This window comes from Magallana gigas, chromosome 5 (genome assembly GCF_963853765.1).
Source record: "Magallana gigas chromosome 5, xbMagGiga1.1, whole genome shotgun sequence".
Lineage (NCBI taxonomy): Eukaryota > Metazoa > Mollusca > Bivalvia > Ostreida > Ostreidae > Magallana > Magallana gigas.
Genome location: NC_088857.1, coordinates 38,756,899 through 38,776,276, shown reverse-complemented (window position 1 = coordinate 38,776,276; position 19,378 = coordinate 38,756,899). Strand labels below are relative to the sequence as shown.

Below are 19,378 nucleotides of genomic sequence, written 5' to 3'. Positions count from 1 at the left end.
TTTATATTTTGACCAACCGTTACATTTACAGAGAAAGGACCAGAGAATAGCTTATAACATACAAAACAAAGCAATTGAAATGGTTTTATTTATCTTATTAAAAAAGCACTGAGATGTTTCAAAATCAGTCATTAAAGGTCATGTTAGCGTAAAATATTTCTTGAACTAGTCCAAGTGACAGTTCATGTGACATAAACTCTTTCTTCACTCATCCAACCTAAATCCAAACTGGCTCACTCAATGTGTACATCGGTATTAAAACAGGTCAGAAAATAAGAGTTTAAGTTGTTCAAACAGGAAGGTAAAACTAATCTTTTCCAACACGCACATTCCATATTGTACTGACATCTTTTCAAAAGTCCTTAATATCTGAAAAAAAGAATATCAAATAAAATGTAAAATTGCTAATTTTGTGTTATACTAAAAAACTATACAATTTATTTGTTCAGAGAGAACCAAACATAAAACACAGTATAAATTTTGTAATTAATGATGAGTAACTTACGCCATGGCTCCCATTGGCTGTACGATAAACTAACCGGAGACCCTTTCTTTCTTGGCTCCACCCACTTGTCAATTTTGCTTTCAGAAAAAAAACACGGTATAATTATTACACTTTTTTAGTTCAACGAAAGTTTAATTATATGTTTGATGCCAGAATATTTTTAATTTTTTAAACAGCAATACAGACCAGTGTTATGCCGATCCTCGAATGTATTAATTTGCTTACAACAATTAAGTTGCATATGATGAACAATTTTATTCCTTCGTTTTATCTGTTTTTCGAACTTTTGTGCTCTTTATTTAGATAAAATGTATTGATAGTGTATTTTCTAATTAATAATAAAAGATACTTAAATGTTCTCTAGCAACAGTTCTCATACTCTATTACAAAAAAAAAATTAACATTTACGTACTAACATTGAAATCAGCACTTAACACCCTCCCTCCCCCACACACAAACCCTCCCCATGAAAAACCTCACCCAAAACCCTTCTTTATAACCATGCTAAGAAATAATATAGTATATCATTTGTTTTGATAATATCTGCATCGATATGTTAGTTATGAGTTTTGAATTGTTAGTAAAGAATTTTTACAAATATAAAATGAATATTAAAAAAAGAAATTTACTTGGATGCATATGGTTTAGCAACACCAGTCATCTCGTTGCGAATAATGGCAAACGTAGCCAGTCCAGCGCACAATGCTAAAACAGCACCGACTGTAGCTACCCAAGCAATGTTCTTGGGATCTTCCAGGAATGTCAGGTGGCGATCGTTCACCATGGGCATGACATCAGAAGGAGGCTCAAGTAAAACCAAAATAGAAGCCTTGTCTGGTAAATAAACAATATGGCTCGATCACAAGTTGCTTAACCACAAAAAGAATCATATTGTCATTATATAAGGAATAAGGAATCATTCTTTAAGTATTATGAGGTGATAATTTTGGTCGGGGCGTGATCAAATCCAATAAAGCCCGAAGGGCTTTATGATAGATTTGATCACGCCCAACCGAAATTATCACCTCATAATATTCAAAGAATGATTCCTTATTACTTATATTTATATAATTTTAAGCCATCGTACGATTAAACATTAAAATATAAATAAGCAAACCCCGCTGGCGCCTCAATTTGGCGTCATTTGTATTATTGGTTATATAGTGCAAAGTCGATAAATAGTGTTATCACAAGCAAAGACACTGGAAAATGTAAATATTTTAGTTTAACAATTAACATGGTTGATCATGCAAATCAGAAAATTCCATTGTGAAATTTTAAGATCACAAACAATCAAATCATTGCATTCATTCCTTCCAATACAAAGTGAAACCATTCATTAAAGTTGATATTAAATTGTTCTCTAATTCTAATTTTCTTACCAAACTTTCCATCTACATCTTCTGCTTTAACTGTAAGTTCGAAAACTTTTGAAGAAAATTCGATCGGCAAAACTTCCTTAGTCATCAATTCCCCTTCGTCAGAAATATTAAAGTATTTGATTTGTTCTTCCACTCCAAGTAGCTGATATTTGACTATACCTTATTGGAAAAATACATTCAAAACGATCTTATTGCAAAATATATTATTTTTTAAAACTATTGATCCAAACTGACTTCATTAAAAGGATTTTCAAATCAAAAAGTAGTAGAAAATTGTCTCACCGAACTGTCCTACATCATTGTCGATTGCCGAAACAACTCCAACAAATGATCCAGAGGATGAATTCACCTTTACTACAAATGTGTATGAATTGTTGTGGAATATGGGAGAATTGTCGTTAAGGTTGTTAATCCCAATCACCAACAATGCTGTGTCCGTCAACTGTCCATCACTGACAGTTACGTCACATGTAACAGATGTGGGCGTTCCTGGGACATCAACGTCATAATCAGCACTAAAAAGAAAAGGAAAACTACTCTTTTCTACCTATAACCATTCACTAAACATAAAGTAAACATTGAAAGAAATTTTGTGTTTCTTTTTCTGATTAACTTCAGATCTGACAAGAGCAAATTTTCCAGTCTGTTGGTTTGTATTTTTTATATAAAAAATTCATGGTATAAATGTACAATGTATTAATTAAAAGGCGTAATAATAAAGATTTTAACCTCAGGGTGATTTCGCCCGTATTGGAATCTAAATCAAAGCCCGGGCATAAAGAATCTAATCGTAGAACATCCGCAGTATCTGGGTCGTTCACATCAAATTCAACTCGTCCAAATAGTTCTCCCGCCTACAATTCATCAAAAATGCGATTCAAATGAAATGTTAATATTACATAGAGTACAATATTGTGTCTTTGTTATAATATATCAAATGAAAAAACCTATTTAGACACAACAGTACATATTATATAAATCTGCTTTTGATAAACAAATGCAAGATTTCTCAGTTAAGAAGGATCAGATACGCTGTCGCATTGCAGACTTGTAAACAGATTTCGCTAAAATGATAACATACTTTCCCTTCATTCCCATATACGTTATATGAGTCTCTGCCAAATACTGGAGCCTCGTTTTCATCCGCGATTTCAAGTATCAGCTGGCCAACATCTTCCATTTCTCCATCAGAGACAGTTACTTGCATTACAAAAGTCCTCTTCGACAATGATTCAAAGTCAATTCTAGTGAATGCTGACGTCTTCACCAGACCACCTAAAAATTAGGAAACAAAAATAATTAAGGTAAGCAATGAACACAAGCATGATGATTTCAGTTCAAAAGGCACAAACATACTTATGCGTTTTAAGTATATTAAACAAAAGAAATTATCACTACGCCTTTAACATGTGAATCAATCAACATTTAATGTATTTCTATAAGAGAACACTCAACTACTATCAGCTAGAAACTGAAGTTATCTAGAAGTGCATTACAACCCAAATGACCATAATTATATATAGCCTTTACTGAGACAGTAAGTCATTAAATAAAAAATATATATCCTCAATGTTAAGGAAAGTATTATTTCATTAAAGACAGTGAATACATTTTTTTAATTGTTGGCTTACTATTAGCATCAATGCTGAATAATGATGATCCTATTTCCGGATTGACTGTTGCAGTGTAGGTATGTGTGTCATCGGAATTGATGTCATCTACCAACACCTGAAAGACAGATGCTGAGAGACCCGAGTTTTCTGGCACCGTCAAGACATACGTTAGAGGAAGGTTACTGATGACAGGAGGACTGTTCAGTATTACAACTGTGACTGTCGCGGAACCTGCAATTTCATCAATACAGCATTGACAAAAAATATTTAACAGAAAAAACCCAATGAAAGATTTGCTTCCTAAATTTATTTGCAGATAAATTAATATCTTTCTTCTTCTTTTTTATAATATTTATCAATTTACCCGATAAATCTCCGGTGTCTGTTGCAGCAACTGTTAGTGATGATCCAGATGTGAACGTTAAAAGACTCTCTTTCACAAATATTTGACCGTCTTCATGGATTCCAAAATAATCCATGCCAAGAGATGTTTGATCCAAACTGTACGTAAATGTTCCTTTAATGCAATAAAAGTGTAAACAAAAATGGTTTCATTTTTCATTTGTAATTTCATTTACACAAAAGATGAATACGACTTTTGAATTGAAAAAATATATAAATGTATGTGTGTAATGAACTACAGAAGTTATCTTTAATCCAAGGAAAGTCAATTACCAAATTCTCCGATATCATCATCGGTAGCAGTTACTGATCCAATTATATCGTTAACGGCAATATCAGCGAACACACTGAACTCATACGTTGATGTTGTAAAGGTTGGAGAGTTATCATTGATGTTATTGATGACGACATTCAACGAGGCAGTGTCTGTCAGTTCCCCGTCGGACACAATCACATTGCACGTGAAGGACATTGGTGTTCCAGGAATATCCACATCGTAATCACTCCTGATAAAAAGACATTTGTAGAACGATTTAATATACGGAAGAACAAATTAGGTGCAATGAAGAATAAAAAAAATCTCCATAAAGGAAAAGGAAACTCACTTTAAGGATAAAGATCCTGTATTGGGATCAATGCTTAACTCAGAACAAGCAATGGAGAAAGACAGCACAGAATCAGCATCGGGATCTGTGACGCTAAAGTCTGGACTTTCAAGTATTGTTCCAGTCTGAAGGAAAAAAGTAGGGATCTAATGAAATTCAGTTCCAAGAGCTCACGGAAAAGTATCAGCACATGATAAAACTACACACCCCTCCTTCGCTCCCAGAACTGAAATATATATCGCGTAGAAAGATTGGAGCCTCGTTGACATTGGTAACATCAATAAGCAATTGTTTAACATTCACATCCTTTCCATCTGAGACAGTGATTGACATGACAAAACTGTGTACAGAGTACTCTTCGTAGTCTATCACATCAGAGGATGAAGTAGATACCAGTCCGCCTGAAATGGAATCTCAAATATATCAGAACACTTTAGTAATGATTTAACAATGATTCTCTTGAGAGAATTTCAATAACACTTTTTTGAAATCACAAAATGCATAACATCAATCAAATTTGACCTGACTTCATGCAAAGGACCCAGAAACTTTAACACTTACTATTAGCATCAATGCTGAATAATGATGATCCTATTTCCGGATTGACTGTTGCAGTGTAAGTATGTGTGTCATCAGAATTGATGTCATCTACCAACACCTGAAAGACAGATGCAGACAGACCCGAGTTTTCTGGCACCGTCAAGACAGACGTTAGAGGAAGGTTACTGATGACAGGAGGACTGTTCAGTATTACAACTGTGACTGTCACGGAACCTGCAATTTCATCAATACAGCATTGACAAAAATATTTAACAGAAAAAAACCCATGAGAGATTAGCTCCCTAAATTTATTTGCAGATAAATTAATATCTTTCTTCTTTTTTATAATATTTATTTCAAAGTTTCATTATCAATTTACCCGATAAATCTCCGGTGTCTGTTGCAGCAACTGTTAGTGATGATCCAGATGTGAACGTTAAAAGACTCTCTTTCACATATATTTGACCGCCTTCATGGATTCCAAAATAATCCATGCCAAGAGATGTTTGATCCAAACTGTACGTTAATGTTCCTTTAATGCAATAAAAGTGTTAACGAAAATGGTTTCATTTTTCATTTGTAATTTCATTTACGCAAAAAATGAATACGACTTTTGAATTGAAAAAACAAAAAAATATATAAATGCATGTGTGTAATGAACTACAGAAGTTATCTTTAATCAAAGGAAAAACAATTACCAAATTCTCCGATATCATCATCGGTAGCAGTTACTGATCCAATTATATCGTTAACGGCAATATCAGCGAACACACTGAACTCATACGTTGATGTTGTAAAGGTTGGAGTGTTATCATTGATGTTATTGATGACGACATTCAACGAGGCAGTGTCCGTCAGTTCCCCGTCGGACACAATCACATTGCACGTGAAGGACATTGGTGTTCCAGGAATATCCACATCGTAATCACTCCTGATAAAAAGACATTTGTAGAACGATTTAATATACGGAAGAACAAATTAGGTGCAATGAAGAATAAAAAAAATCTCCATAAAGGAAAAGGAAACTCACTTTAAGGATAAAGATCCTGTATTGGGATCAATGCTTAACTCAGAACAAGCAATGGAGAAAGACAGCACAGAATCAGCATCGGGATCTGTGACGCTAAAGTCTGGACTTTCAAGTATTGTTCCAGTCTGAAGGAAAAAAGTAGGGATCTAATGAAATTCAGTTCCAAGAGCTCACGGAAAAGTATCAGCACATGATAAAACTACACACCCCTCCTTCGCTCCCAGAACTGAAATATATATCGCGTAGAAAGATTGGAGCCTCGTTGACATTGGTAACATCAATAAGCAATTGTTTAACATTCACATCCTTTCCATCTGAGACAGTGATTGACATGACAAAACTGTGTACAGAGTACTCTTCGTAGTCTATCACATCAGAGGATGAAGTAGATACCAGTCCGCCTGAAATGGAATCTCAAATATATCAGAACACTTTAGTAATGATTTAACAATGATTCTCTTGAGAGAATTTCAATAACACTTTTTTGAAATCACAAAATGCATAACGTCAGTCAAATTTGACCTGACTTCATGCAAAGGACTCTGAAACTTTAACGCTTACTATTAGCATCAATGCTGAATAATGATGATCCTATTTCCGGATTGACTGTTGCAGTGTAGGTATGTGTGTCATCGGAATTGATGTCATCTACCAACACCTGAAAGACAGATGCAGACGGACCCGAGTTTTCTGGCACCGTCAAGACAGACGTTAAAGGAAGGTTACTGATGACAGGAGGACTGTTCAGTATTACAACTGTGACTGTCGCGGAACCTGGAATTTCATCGATACAGCATTGACAAAAAATATTTAACAGAAAAAGCCCCATGAGAGATTAGCTCCCTAAATTTATTTGCAGATAAATTAATATCTTTCTTCTTTTTTTATAATATTTAATTAAAGTTTTCATTATCAATTTACCCGATAAATCTCCGGTGTCTGTTGCAGTAACTGTTAGTGATGATCCAGATGTGAACGTTAAAAGACTCTCTTTCACATATATTTGACCGCCTTCATGGATTCCAAAATAACCCATGCCAAGAGATATTTGATCCAAACTGTACGTAAATGTTCCTTTAATGCAATAAAAGTGAAAACAAAAATGGTTTCATTTTTCATTTGTAATTTCATTTACGCAAAAGATGAATACGACTTTTGAATTGAAAAAACAACAAAATATATAAATGTATGTGTGTAATGAACTACAGAAGTTATCTTTAATCCAAGGAAAGTCAATTACCAAATTCTCCGATATCATCATCGGAAGCAGTTACTGATCCAATTATATCGTTAACGGCAATATCGGCGAACACACTGAACTCATACGTTGATGTTGTAAAGGTTGGAGTGTTATCGTTGATGTTATTGATGACGACATTCAACGAGGCAGTGTCCGCCAGTTCCCCATCGGACACAATCACATTGCACGTGAAGGACATTGGTGTTCCAGGAATATCCACATCGTAATCACTCCTGATTAAAAGACATTTGTAGAACGATTTAATATACGGAAGAACACATCAGGTGCAATGAAGAATAAAAAATCTCCATAAAGGACAAGGAAACTCACTTTAAGGATAAAGATCCTGTATTGGGATCAATGCTTAACTCAGAACAAGCAATGAAGAAAGACAGCACAGAATCAGCATCGGGATCTGTGACGCCAAAGTCTGGACTTTCAAGTATTGTTCCAGCCTAAAGGAAAAAAGTAGGGATCTAATGAAATTCAGTTTCAAGAGCTCACTGAAAACTACCAGCACACGACAAAAGTAAATACCTCTGCTTTGGTCACTATGTGGTGTCTTTTGTTACATGGCCGTCAGGGATTACAGTTATAATAGTACATGATTGTTCTTATTACTTTTTTTGCATTTTATTAACTTAGTGCACACTAGACGTTCCTCATTTTAGATAATTTCATTGAAGAATCATTTATTATTAATTTGCATCTACAATACCAGGCTATTTTTGGAGTTTGAATATTTGGGTTTTTTCTGATACTAGTAATAGCGTACTAAATGCAATTGGATACTTTTAAAGAAAGTAAAAGTATATATTTTTCAATAAAACTATACATCCAAATAGAATAAAAACCATGATGTAGCATAATTAATAATCATTGAATTACGAAGTTGAAATCGGAGCCTATAATGATATGGCGAAAATGTGAACACTATAGACGAACAAATAAAAACATTAATTGACAAACGATGAAATGCGATCAAAAAGTCTTGCTTGGACCGTCAGTTTAGGTAGACTTAACAAACATACCTCTCCTTCGTTTCCAGAAATCGAAAACGTATTGGATATAAACGTTGGAGCTTCATTGATATCGGTAACATCGATATGCAATTCTTTAATATCCTGACCAGTTCCATCCGAGACAGTAACTGACATAATAAAGCTTCCAACTGAGAGTGATTCGTAGTCAATGTAAGATGAGGATGAAGTAGATATTAAACCACCTGTAATACATATTTGTATTTTTAAATTTTAAGTACATGTATTACCAGCTTAATTTTTTGAAAGACTTTGTTTGACATTAAAGAAATACACACTTTGATAAAAGCCATTTTTGCTTAAGATTGGGCATATCTTTTAAATTTATGTTTTCATATAAACTTAATGTTCGGGAGTATTCCCGCTTGCTTGAATTTTCGAGAGAGCTTTAAAATGTTTTGATGAAGTCACTGTCATTTTTGAAATACCGATAATATGATTTCGCCATAAGAACAATTATCATATAAGCTATGTCATTGAAGACATGGAACAAATAAATCAAAGGACTTTTTATTTGACATGCGATATCATTCTTTGTGATGTTCTCGTATTTCTTTCTTATTATAACTCACTGTTTTCATCGATCGCAAAAAGAGACTCTCCGCTAGTGGGGCTGAATGATGCTGTGTATGTATGTACATCATCTGGGTCGTTGTCCGTCGTCAGTATTTGATATACTGACAACGATTGAGGGGAATTCTCAGGAATAGATATAGGCTCACTGACGGGTAAATTTGTAATTACTGGTGGAGAATTTAGGCCTAAAAATGAAAGTGTGTACAATTGCTATCACTATTAGAATGTGAAATATGATTGATAGTCAGAGCTGATAAATTGTTAGCAAAGATGAAAACATTTGTAAGTTTTGATAAATGCACATAAGTATTTCTAATAGTGATGAAACAATGGGTTTTTATTTTATGAAATTTATTTTATTTTAAATTTATATTATATCACGTTTGAATGTTCATTTATTCTTGATTGAAATCTACCGTCAACAATATTGCTTTAAACCAGTCTTACCAACAATGGTGAGAGAGAGAGGAAGAGGTCCAACAGTGTTGTAGCCATCACTGAATGTTACCAGCAGATCTAGGCTGGAAACGGCAATCGATGTCAAATCTGCAGTCATTGTAATTACTCCAGCTGAATTGAAAGACATTACAGACTTAACAGATTACCGTAGAAATTTATTCCTGGTTGTATTAGATTTCGTTTTCTAAAACATGGCATTATTCAGCACTCACTTCTTGGGTGTATTGCAAACGGACACGGTGTTGTTGTACATGTAAGACTAAAGGAAAGTGATTCCTTTTCTGGATCAGTTGCTGATACAGAATAGATGACGTCACCAGACAGGTAATCCGGAGCATTATATTCTATTGATGCTGCAGAAGTAAATTAAGTGCACGAAAATTTTTTTAAAAAGAGATATTCATATTTTTAGTTCTGCTTGGGTGAAGAATCGCAGCCAAATATTACTAATTAATCGAAATAGATTTTACTGAAGAACAAGCGGTGGTTTTATAAACATCTGTATTTAACTCATAAACTATAACTTATCTCTCAGCATTTGATGAAAATAAAAGTAAAATATATCTCAAAATACCAGGTAGATTTGTCGCTTCGGGGTCCTTGTTTTCAGTGACTTCTACAGTGAATACCTCCGTGACGGAATCCTTTTGATCAGAACAACTTACAGATAGAGTGTATTCAGGGACCACCATATAATCCAAATTCGGAGAATCTTTAATTTTAATGTCGTAGCCACCTAACAAATGTACACAATTTGATAAAAAAAACAAACAAATGAATTCATTAACTATCAAATCTAAACATTAATGCATAGATAAAACCAGGTAAAACAATTATTTTCAGGAACTATTTGTTTTTAAATTCAGACAATAATCATAAGTCTTAGAAATATTTTTCTAAAATATACTTCTATGTATTTTGTTTGTTAAATTGTAGGTATCAAAATATCCCTTCTCTTTATTAATGATATCAACGGTACCTGGTCCTTCCTCGGTCAATGAAAAAATATCTGTGCTAGGAGTGGCATCTAAACTACACGTGATCGTATCCATGGGCAGTGATCGGTCATATACGATGAAAGAAAACATAACTTTTTCAGAACTATGGTCCTCACGAATTGAAGTGGTCGAAGGTATGCCATAAATTATTGGAAGCTGATGAATTGAAAACAATAATTTTATCATTATTAGCCCTAGTCATACCTCACTTGATAAAACTAACGTTCATGAATGAAAAAAATGGCATCATAATGAAATTCGTCGACGTTATTACAAACGGACATTTTAACGAATTGGAAAATTTGCCATGACTGAACCTTTAGATCATTATATATTCATTTTTTTCAAAATCTCTATCTACATGTACATGTAGGTGGTAACTAAATCATGCAGACATCGCATCCACAAATCAAAGTATGTGCTTATTATATACTAGTTGTTTTAACATAGTATTTTGAATATTAACAAAACAATCCTGGACCTCACAGCATTCATTTTCTATGGAGGGTGAGGTTGGGGGTCGCCGATTCCATTTCAGAGAGTGCTAAATATATTTCTCATGATTCCGAAAGCTTATTTACTGCCATGCCAAAAACCCGAAACAAATGGTCTAAAATAAATCAGTTGCTGCTTTTAATGTTACTGGAGGTCCAAAGGCGAACATACCGTAAAAAGAACATTTTCAGTTTTCTATTACACCCTTTAGAAGGAGAGTTCAATGTAATATTGACTAAAACAATGTATTTCTTTCACTTACTGAATTGACTACTATGACGTTAAGTGATTTAGAATCTGTGTAGCCACAGTCAGATGACAGCTCAAACTCTAAAACATAAGTCCCTATCGGCAACGGTCCGGCACTCACTAACACTTCTACAACAGAAAAAAAAATAACTTAATTACGATTAATTTCAACTTCTATCATTGATTTTATTACATTGCGCAGTTTTAAAGCATTTCTTATTCTTGTATTGTGTTTTAAAAATGAAATCATATCTGTAATTTAATCATGGAAACAGTGTGTTCATTTATCGAGTCAAAATTATCTAAAAATGGCTAATGGCCAAATCGTCAAAGTATTACTTCATAAGTAATGAATTTCTTTTGACACATATGCTCTTGTTATTAGCCGTTAGTGGGTTTTTTTTAATAAATATCTTTTTTGTTACACAAACGTTACAATTATTGTTCTCTTTGAAAATGATTACTTGAGTTCGAGTCAAACGTAAAAAAGGTTGTGGCCGTTGTCATGGTAACCTCTGGGCTCTCGGTGACGGAAACCGTATACAAAGACGTGGCCGGTGGAGTTTCGTCGTAGACAGTCAGTGTGTAGTCTAAGTTTGTGAAAGCTGGAGATACTGCATTGTCTGAAACACCCCAACGATAACAGTCAACAAAAACATGTATCCTAGTATATCCACAAGTCTTTTTTACAAATAAAATGAGCATTTATCTTCACAACATTACTTGTTTTTCATGAATGAATCGTCAGTCTTTCAGAAATTGCATGAAAGGGTTTGTCATAGGGTATAGTTTTTGAAGTAAAATGATTAAAATTTAGAGTAAACTTAGGTTGATTAACGCAATTTGCTCGTTTTTGTTGGGAGAAATAATTTCTTAAATGTTTTAAGTGCATGTTATTAATACTTTGTCAGTTGATTTTTAGTCTACCGTTCTCTGATCGCTTCCATATATATATAGAAAAATAAGGTCATTTAGACTGTTCTTCCATGTAACCCCAAAGGTTTTGTTAGTAAAGCTACATGTACACAGGCTACCAATCAGACTGATATGCAGACGAGAGATTTTTTGTACGATATTCAATGCACCTCTCCCATTTATGAAATATGTTTGAATCATATTTCTAAGATTTTAGGGGTAATTCAAAACTAATATTAATGCTTTTATTTATTTATTTTATGTAAGAACAAGCAGTGCAAATGTGCTAGTAATGTCATTGGAACAGCAACATGGAGCTCTTCGATAAAAAAAAACTTTTGAGGAAATACACATTATTTTGACTGGAACTAAGATGTGAAATTAACATTGTTTAAAAAACTTTTTACGGTTTGAAACTACACTTTTATGACCAGTGCGAAAAAATAGGTATATGATAATTTTCTGATGACGCTCGAGGTATACGAGGTATATTCGAGAATAATGGCCGCGGCGTCTCTTTTAATTTGATCACTACAATAAGTGTAGTAGACTTCTCTATAAATTAGCAGGAGGTAAGATATTGATACATTTAAATATCTACGCTATAATTTAACATACAACATATTGCTTTTAACCCGTGCATGCATGACAGTATTTTAGATATTAAAGAGCTAAACTATAAAGATATAACGGTAAATGCTTTATCACAATTAAGATGATCTAATTTGCCACAAGGTGAATCAATCAATCAAAATTTGAAAATGCACCTGTGCGTGTATCTATGAAAGAGGGAGAACCCTACCTGGGTCCAGCGTGCACTGTAGCGCGTACTCCCGTCTGTCTACGTGTGCTGTCCCTGTATTCCAATCAAACGTGGCACCCTCAGACAATGGTCCTATCGTAATAGACTTTGTGTAGGCGACCGTTGACGCTGTTCCTCCGAGATCTTTGTAGCCAATTGATGCCAAAGAAGATGTAAAGCTGTCATTTAATTCAAAGAAGGATCATTAGACGCATAAGGGTATTTGATTACAAAAAATTGAATTGAAATACGCATAATTATAACAGTAAGCAAAGCAAGGCCTGTGACGTTTAGTTTTAATCAGATTCATGGAAAATATACAATTTTTGGATACTTTACTTTTAATGAATAAAAATGTCAAGGACGCTTGAATAAAATAGCCTTACAAGCAACAGCGGAATATGCTTTCTAATAGTACGCTTCAACTAATACAATTTTAATTAGTGAGTTCATGTGTGTTAAGCTACAAACCCAACAATATACATTAATGAAACGTTTACTTCAAAAACCACTAAGCTGTTAGCCTTACAATCCAAATACATCATTGCGTTGTACACGGATTCTTTCGCTTGCTGATACGTCATAAGTCACCTGCTTTTCAAGCTCAGAAGCTAAAATACAGAATATGAATAATAAAAATAAGTTCTGCAAAGTAAAAAAAAAATTCTTTAGCATGTTTTATTAAAATCATTTCATATCTAACATGTGACGGAATACGAGTTGGTTCCAACGAGAGAATATATCCCCGTTGTCGTTGTTGGTCGCCAAATTTGAAATTCAATTGTTCCAGCTGTGATTGGTTTGAAACTCCATCTTTTGATGACGCCACAGCAAGAAGCAGCATATGAAATGGAATTTGTAGTGCTTTCGTCCCCATTGAGGAGTATTCCTAGACCTACAACGCAAGAAAATTGTAAGCTTTTGATAATTCATATTATAGCTTTCTTGTTTTTTTCAATTAAATATCTGGAGTTTCAACATAAATAATCCATTACATACAAATGCATTTGAAATAATTACTTCTTCAAATTAAATGTCGAGTTACCTGTTTCAGGGTCCACGCTCCTGATTGAAGTTTTCCCCGGATCAGTTGCTCCAAGCATTGTATCTGGAGAACACTGTCCTAAAGACATAATACACTCACATCAAACAATTATTTAAAGCAAACGTTAATAAGATTTGAGCGTCAGAGATAAGCAAGATACAGAATTATATCAACAATGCTCATGCCATGTGTTTTGTTGGTATTATTCCAATTAATATACCTTTTAAAGTTTTTAGGTCACCTGAGTCACTCAGGTGACCTATTGCAATTGGTCTTCGTCCGTCGTCGTGCGTCGTGCGTTAACAATTGTACATTTTTAACTTCTTCTTGAAAACTACTCGGCCAGTCGTTATCATTTTTGGTGTGAAGCATCTCTATGGTAAGAAGAATCTAAATTGTGAAATTCATGGCTCTACCATCCCTGGGGTGCCACGGGCGGGGCCAAATATGAAAAAAAAAGCCAAATTTTCAAAAATCTTTTTCTCTACTTCCACACGTGAGGAAAAAACTGAATGCATGGTTATGATGTCCTTGAAGCGCTCTACCAAAATTGTGAAATTCATGGCCTCTTGTTCAGGGGTTCAGGCTCTAGGGTGGGGTCAATATGGCCATATAGTAAAAATGTATTAAATCTTAGAAAATCTTCATCTATACTCCCATATTTGTTAAAAACTAAATGCATGATGATGATGTATATGAAGCCCTCTACCTAAATTGTGAAATTCATGACCCCTGGGTCAGGGGTTCAGGTTCTAGATAGGGTTCAATATGGCCATATAGTAAAAATGTATTAAATCTTAGAAAATCTTCTTCTATACTCCCATATATATTTTTTAAAAACTAAATGCTTGATGATAATGTCCATGAAGCCCTCTACCAAAATTGTGAAATCCATGACCCCTGGGTTAGGAATTCAGACGGTGGGGCCAATATGGCCATATAGTAAAAATGTATTTAATCTTAGAAAATCTTCTTCTATACTCCCATATATTTTTTAAAAACTAAATGCATGATGATGATGATGTCCCTGAAGTACTCTACTAAAGTTGTGAAATTCATGACCCCTGGGTTAGGGGTTCGGGCTCTAGGGTGGGGCTAATATGGCCATATAGTAAAAATGTATTAAATCTTAAAAAAATATTCTTCTCTACTTCCACACATATGGGCAAAAAACTGAATACATGGTTATGATGTCCACTAACTCCTCTACCTAAATTGTGAAATTCATGGCCCCTGGGTCAGGGGTTCAGGACATGAAGGGGGGGGGGGCAATATGGCAATATAGTGTTAATGCATATAATTTGTAAAAATTGTCTTCTCACACATCTGTATAAAAAACTTACAAATAATTATGTTTAACAGGAAGTCCTCTACTGAAATTTTAATTTTCATGTCCCCTCAAGGATGGGTTTTGACTCTAAGGCATGGCCAAAATGGATGAATAAGTGTTAATCCATATAATGTTAAAAAATTATCTTTTTCACTCCCACACACCTGAGAGGAAAACTGAATTCATGATTTTGTAGACCAGATCTTTTAGTTTTTCGCCAAAATTATAGGTTTCACAGTTCTTTTTGAAAGATTTCAGGCAGGGAGGTGGTCATCATTACAAATTTACAATTTTTCTAATCCAGTATGAAACCTTATTGATTAGATGCATATATGACACCTTTCGACAAGTTTGTGTATGGGTTATATGCTACTCAGATGACCGTTAAGGCCAATTGGCCTCTTGTTTAAATCAAGCTGATTTTTTATCTGCCTTTTCCTTTTGAGCATAAAGAAACAGTTTCTATCCTTTGTAACATTAACAAAGGTCTAAACTGGAATTTTTTTTTTCAACATTCAAAATGTAAACAAAAACATGGCATGACCTTTGATTACACGACAAAGAATTATGAGCTCTGTATCTTGCTCATAACTGACGACTGACACCACAATTTTGATTAACTATTAGAAGTTCCTAAAATAAATATAAAAGTGATTAAAAACGAAAAAATAAATTTTGACCAAACTCGGGTCTCTTTAAAAGCCCTATGAAGCTTAATTTATACTATTTGCTATATATTAAAAATACTGTTTTTAAGCTCCATTTGTTCCAACAAATTGAATTCTACTTAAATTCCAAACATTTTTTAAAACTATTATTACTGCAATATGCGATATTATGCTTAAAGTATCGTCAAATATCGATAAACAATGGTTTAATGATGTAAAGGTTAATAAAAAAGGTTATAGAGAATATATAAATTCACTGATTAAAATAAATTATGTTTGAAAACAAGCCATTTATTCGGGCCATTAAGGTAACCACATATGACTGTATACTTTCAAGTTTTCTCATTTAAAAAAACTTTCTATGGACTTTAGAAGTGCTACTTAGATACTGTTTTGTCTCCATGATCGAAAAAATACATTACCCTTCGTTTAAATGAAGTAAGATTTAAAGATATGGAAAATTATATTACAAGTTTAGCCGAAAAATACTATTGAAATAAAGAAGAAAATAAATAAATATACGTGCCTTGAACATAAGGAATGTGTTGGAAAAACAGAAATACAAGCACAAAAGTTGTCATTATTCCTTTCTCTTTATGCGTCCTAAACTCTCCTTATCTTTAAAACTATGAAGTTTTGATACTTCATTCAAAACATTTAAACACTCCAATGGAGTGGGTCTGTATTGCTCAATTTCCTAACATAATTATCACATGATTAATTTACCATATCAACAATGAAAATTGATTGAAAAGACATGTGAAAAGACATCAACGTCCTTTAAAATTCAACACTTTCATTTGCAGACAGGTATATATCGTGTAATAGGTACACTATTCATACGTTAGTTTTACTTATATATTAATTGTTTACGCTTTTATTACATCAATGTTGTAAATATTAAAAAATATATTTATGACACGAAATTCAAATTCTGAAAATTGTTATGAAGAAATCTTTAAGACAACTAGCAATCTTGAAAAATATAAATGAAACATCCATTTGATTCAGCATTTTTTCCAAAAATTGAAATTGTACGGTAGCAATTCTTTCACCAAGTTGACTTTGTAAGATGTTTTGGTCGACCTGTCACTTCGCATATACATGTATAAAAACAACACGAAAATGTGTGTATGTTGATAATTTCAATGACCATTCTACTTTAAAACAGGACAATTTGGCATAATTATCTGTGTTGGCACAACTATACCTCCATAAATAAATAATTTCGGACCCAAAAAGGGGATAATTTGACTTGGTGTATTTCAGAATGTTTATGTCGACCTTTCAGAAAATACATGTAGTCTGTCAACTGGATTAAACCAATTCGGTAATGGCAGATCGTGTTGTTGAATTTTCAAAAATGTGAAAAACTGAAAACTGTCGACAAAATGTTGTGACGAGTCGACTTAGATATATCTGACAGAGCAACATTAACTATAACATTTCTATAATTTACTAAGGCGTCATGATGAATAAATAAAAAAAAACGTATACTGTGAATCATTTTATGGCCGGAGAGTGGCTATGTAACGGTGCCTTTAGAATAAACTTTGACTTTTTTTACCTGCATGCTTAATTCGGTTGATATGGATTTTGTTTTCTAATATATTTTATTGGCGATTATTTCAATCATTGATTATAAGCTTGTTTGCAAAACATTACTTTATATAAAGATAATATCTTCTTTTTTTTAAATGTGTTTTTGGATCATTTGATAACTGTTTTACTATCTGTTTGGTCGTTCTATGTGCATGGCCTTTGCTGAGCATGTACTGTACAACTAAATATTAGTTACCAGGATTTGTCTGTATTTTTAATATGTTTAAAATGCATTTCTATAAACAAATTTTAAAAATTCATTTTATTTTTAACTTTTAATGTGGCCCTCTTTTGCTCGCTGTAACCTGATTACAAACTTTAGAGAGGTTCGCTCCTTTTTAGGTAGCCATTTTTGGTCACCTCTAGTCTGAAAATTCTGCATCACATATTAATACTAGTACTAGTAGTATATTTCTATTTTATAATGCCAAATTAACTTTATTGAATAAAATTGTTTTTAGAAATTTACATTTTTACAGAGTTTAGTACGGTACTATATTTTGTGGCGGAAGGTTTTCAAGAAGGAAATACACAATTTTCATAACTTACTAGTTTTAGAGTACTGTTACTTTAGCTTCCTAATTTTCAGCGCAGACCAAACTTCTAGATAGTTTGTGTATAATGATATATTCATGATTTTCTAAAGACATATTAAAATAATATTTTGATATTTCTATCGATATATTTTGGCATATTTAGCTTATGTTTCATAGAAGTTAAGAAAAAAATAACTCAAATTTTGGCCTAAAATTAGCTATTTATGCCATATCTAGAATTTGAGAGATGTAGCCCCTACTGATTTACTTTTAAATGAGACATTAAATACATGTCTATTTGTATGCAAAGTTTTGTAAAGATGACATTACTATATTCTTTTATTTTCATTGTAACTTGGTTACTTCAAAATTTTGTAACATCTGTTGTAGTGTTCATTATGTACTGACATTTGAAGCCACCAGTAGGGCAAGAATTTTCAAACTTTGACGTAGATTTTACTTTTATAGTCACTACATGTATCCAACGTCATACTGTATTTATACCATAACAAAATAATAATTTAAACTATAAATATTTGTTTGATTTCTTCAAATAATCAATTTCCATGTCAAATTTTAGCAAAAATTTCAGGAAAATTATTATTTCTGTTTAGGGCCCTATGTTTTCTGAAAATGGCATATGACATGGGTCACAAATGAAATAAATGAACATTGTAGGTCCCCATCTTTATATCCAAGCGGTTTTCAGATGATTGACAATACTATTATTTCAGATGCCAACCTCCTAAATTGATTCAGCCGCAGCTTAGACCCAGTCATTCAATGTGAAAAAATACTATGATGAAAGAAGGTCCAAATAAAAAAGATAGTTTATGCACAATTCGTGTTTCTACTGGTTGTGATGATACTGATACCATCTCAAAGTAAGTGAAACGTTGTTTCGGATTATATGAAGGACACAGACGATTAAAAATTATTATTTTCTAATTTCTTGCATCCTACATTCTTTAAACATAATCATACATCCATAAAGGGTTTTTTTACCTTATAAATTTCATCAGCCACGACAATAAAATTTAAAATGAAAGATACAAGTACACATGTATTTTAAAGGTAAATGAATCATAATGATTTAAGGTACAATGGAACTAGTTCATTGAGAGTTTGTGTTGTTCATTGTGGGGGTGAGGTATTCCATATATTAACCTTAAGGAAGGAGTCTTTTCTGGTTTTCGACTTGTCAAACGTAAATTTGATTAATTGTTCATTAAATCAAGATGAAAGGAAATTAAAATAGTATATTTTTCTTTCTTTTTTACTATCATACAACTTGGCATAGAAAAATGTAATAAATGTTTAGAATGGAACAAGGACTATATTTTTGG

At 33.1% G+C, this 19,378-nt stretch overlaps 2 protein-coding genes across 2 annotated transcripts; both read right to left on the bottom strand.

The window, feature by feature from the left end:
* Positions 1-70: 70 nt before the first annotated feature.
* On the bottom strand, positions 71-10,124 carry LOC105330374 (protocadherin Fat 3). Its single transcript, XM_066085100.1, has 26 exons — positions 9,967-10,124; positions 9,605-9,745; positions 9,381-9,503; positions 8,930-9,118; positions 8,349-8,542; positions 7,648-7,772; positions 7,318-7,550; positions 6,999-7,151; positions 6,639-6,851; positions 6,285-6,478; positions 6,078-6,202; positions 5,746-5,978; positions 5,427-5,579; positions 5,069-5,281; positions 4,715-4,908; positions 4,508-4,632; positions 4,176-4,408; positions 3,865-4,017; positions 3,519-3,731; positions 2,969-3,162; positions 2,617-2,741; positions 2,170-2,402; positions 1,888-2,046; positions 1,135-1,339; positions 506-582; positions 71-369 (listed from the first exon to the last, which is right to left on the bottom strand). The coding sequence occupies exons 1-26, from the start codon at positions 10,082-10,084 to the stop codon at positions 353-355; spliced, it is 4,335 nt and encodes a 1,444-aa protein (XP_065941172.1). The 5' UTR covers positions 10,085-10,124; the 3' UTR covers positions 71-352.
* Positions 10,125-10,288: 164 nt separating this feature from the next.
* Positions 10,289-13,996, bottom strand: LOC136275621 (uncharacterized). Its single transcript, XM_066085229.1, has 7 exons — positions 13,897-13,996; positions 13,555-13,746; positions 13,381-13,462; positions 12,852-13,030; positions 11,599-11,757; positions 11,148-11,263; positions 10,289-10,546 (listed from the first exon to the last, which is right to left on the bottom strand). Exons 1-7 carry the CDS (start codon positions 13,982-13,984, stop codon positions 10,289-10,291), a joined length of 1,074 nt encoding a protein of 357 aa, XP_065941301.1. The 5' UTR covers positions 13,985-13,996.
* Positions 13,997-19,378: the final 5,382 nt, after the last annotated feature.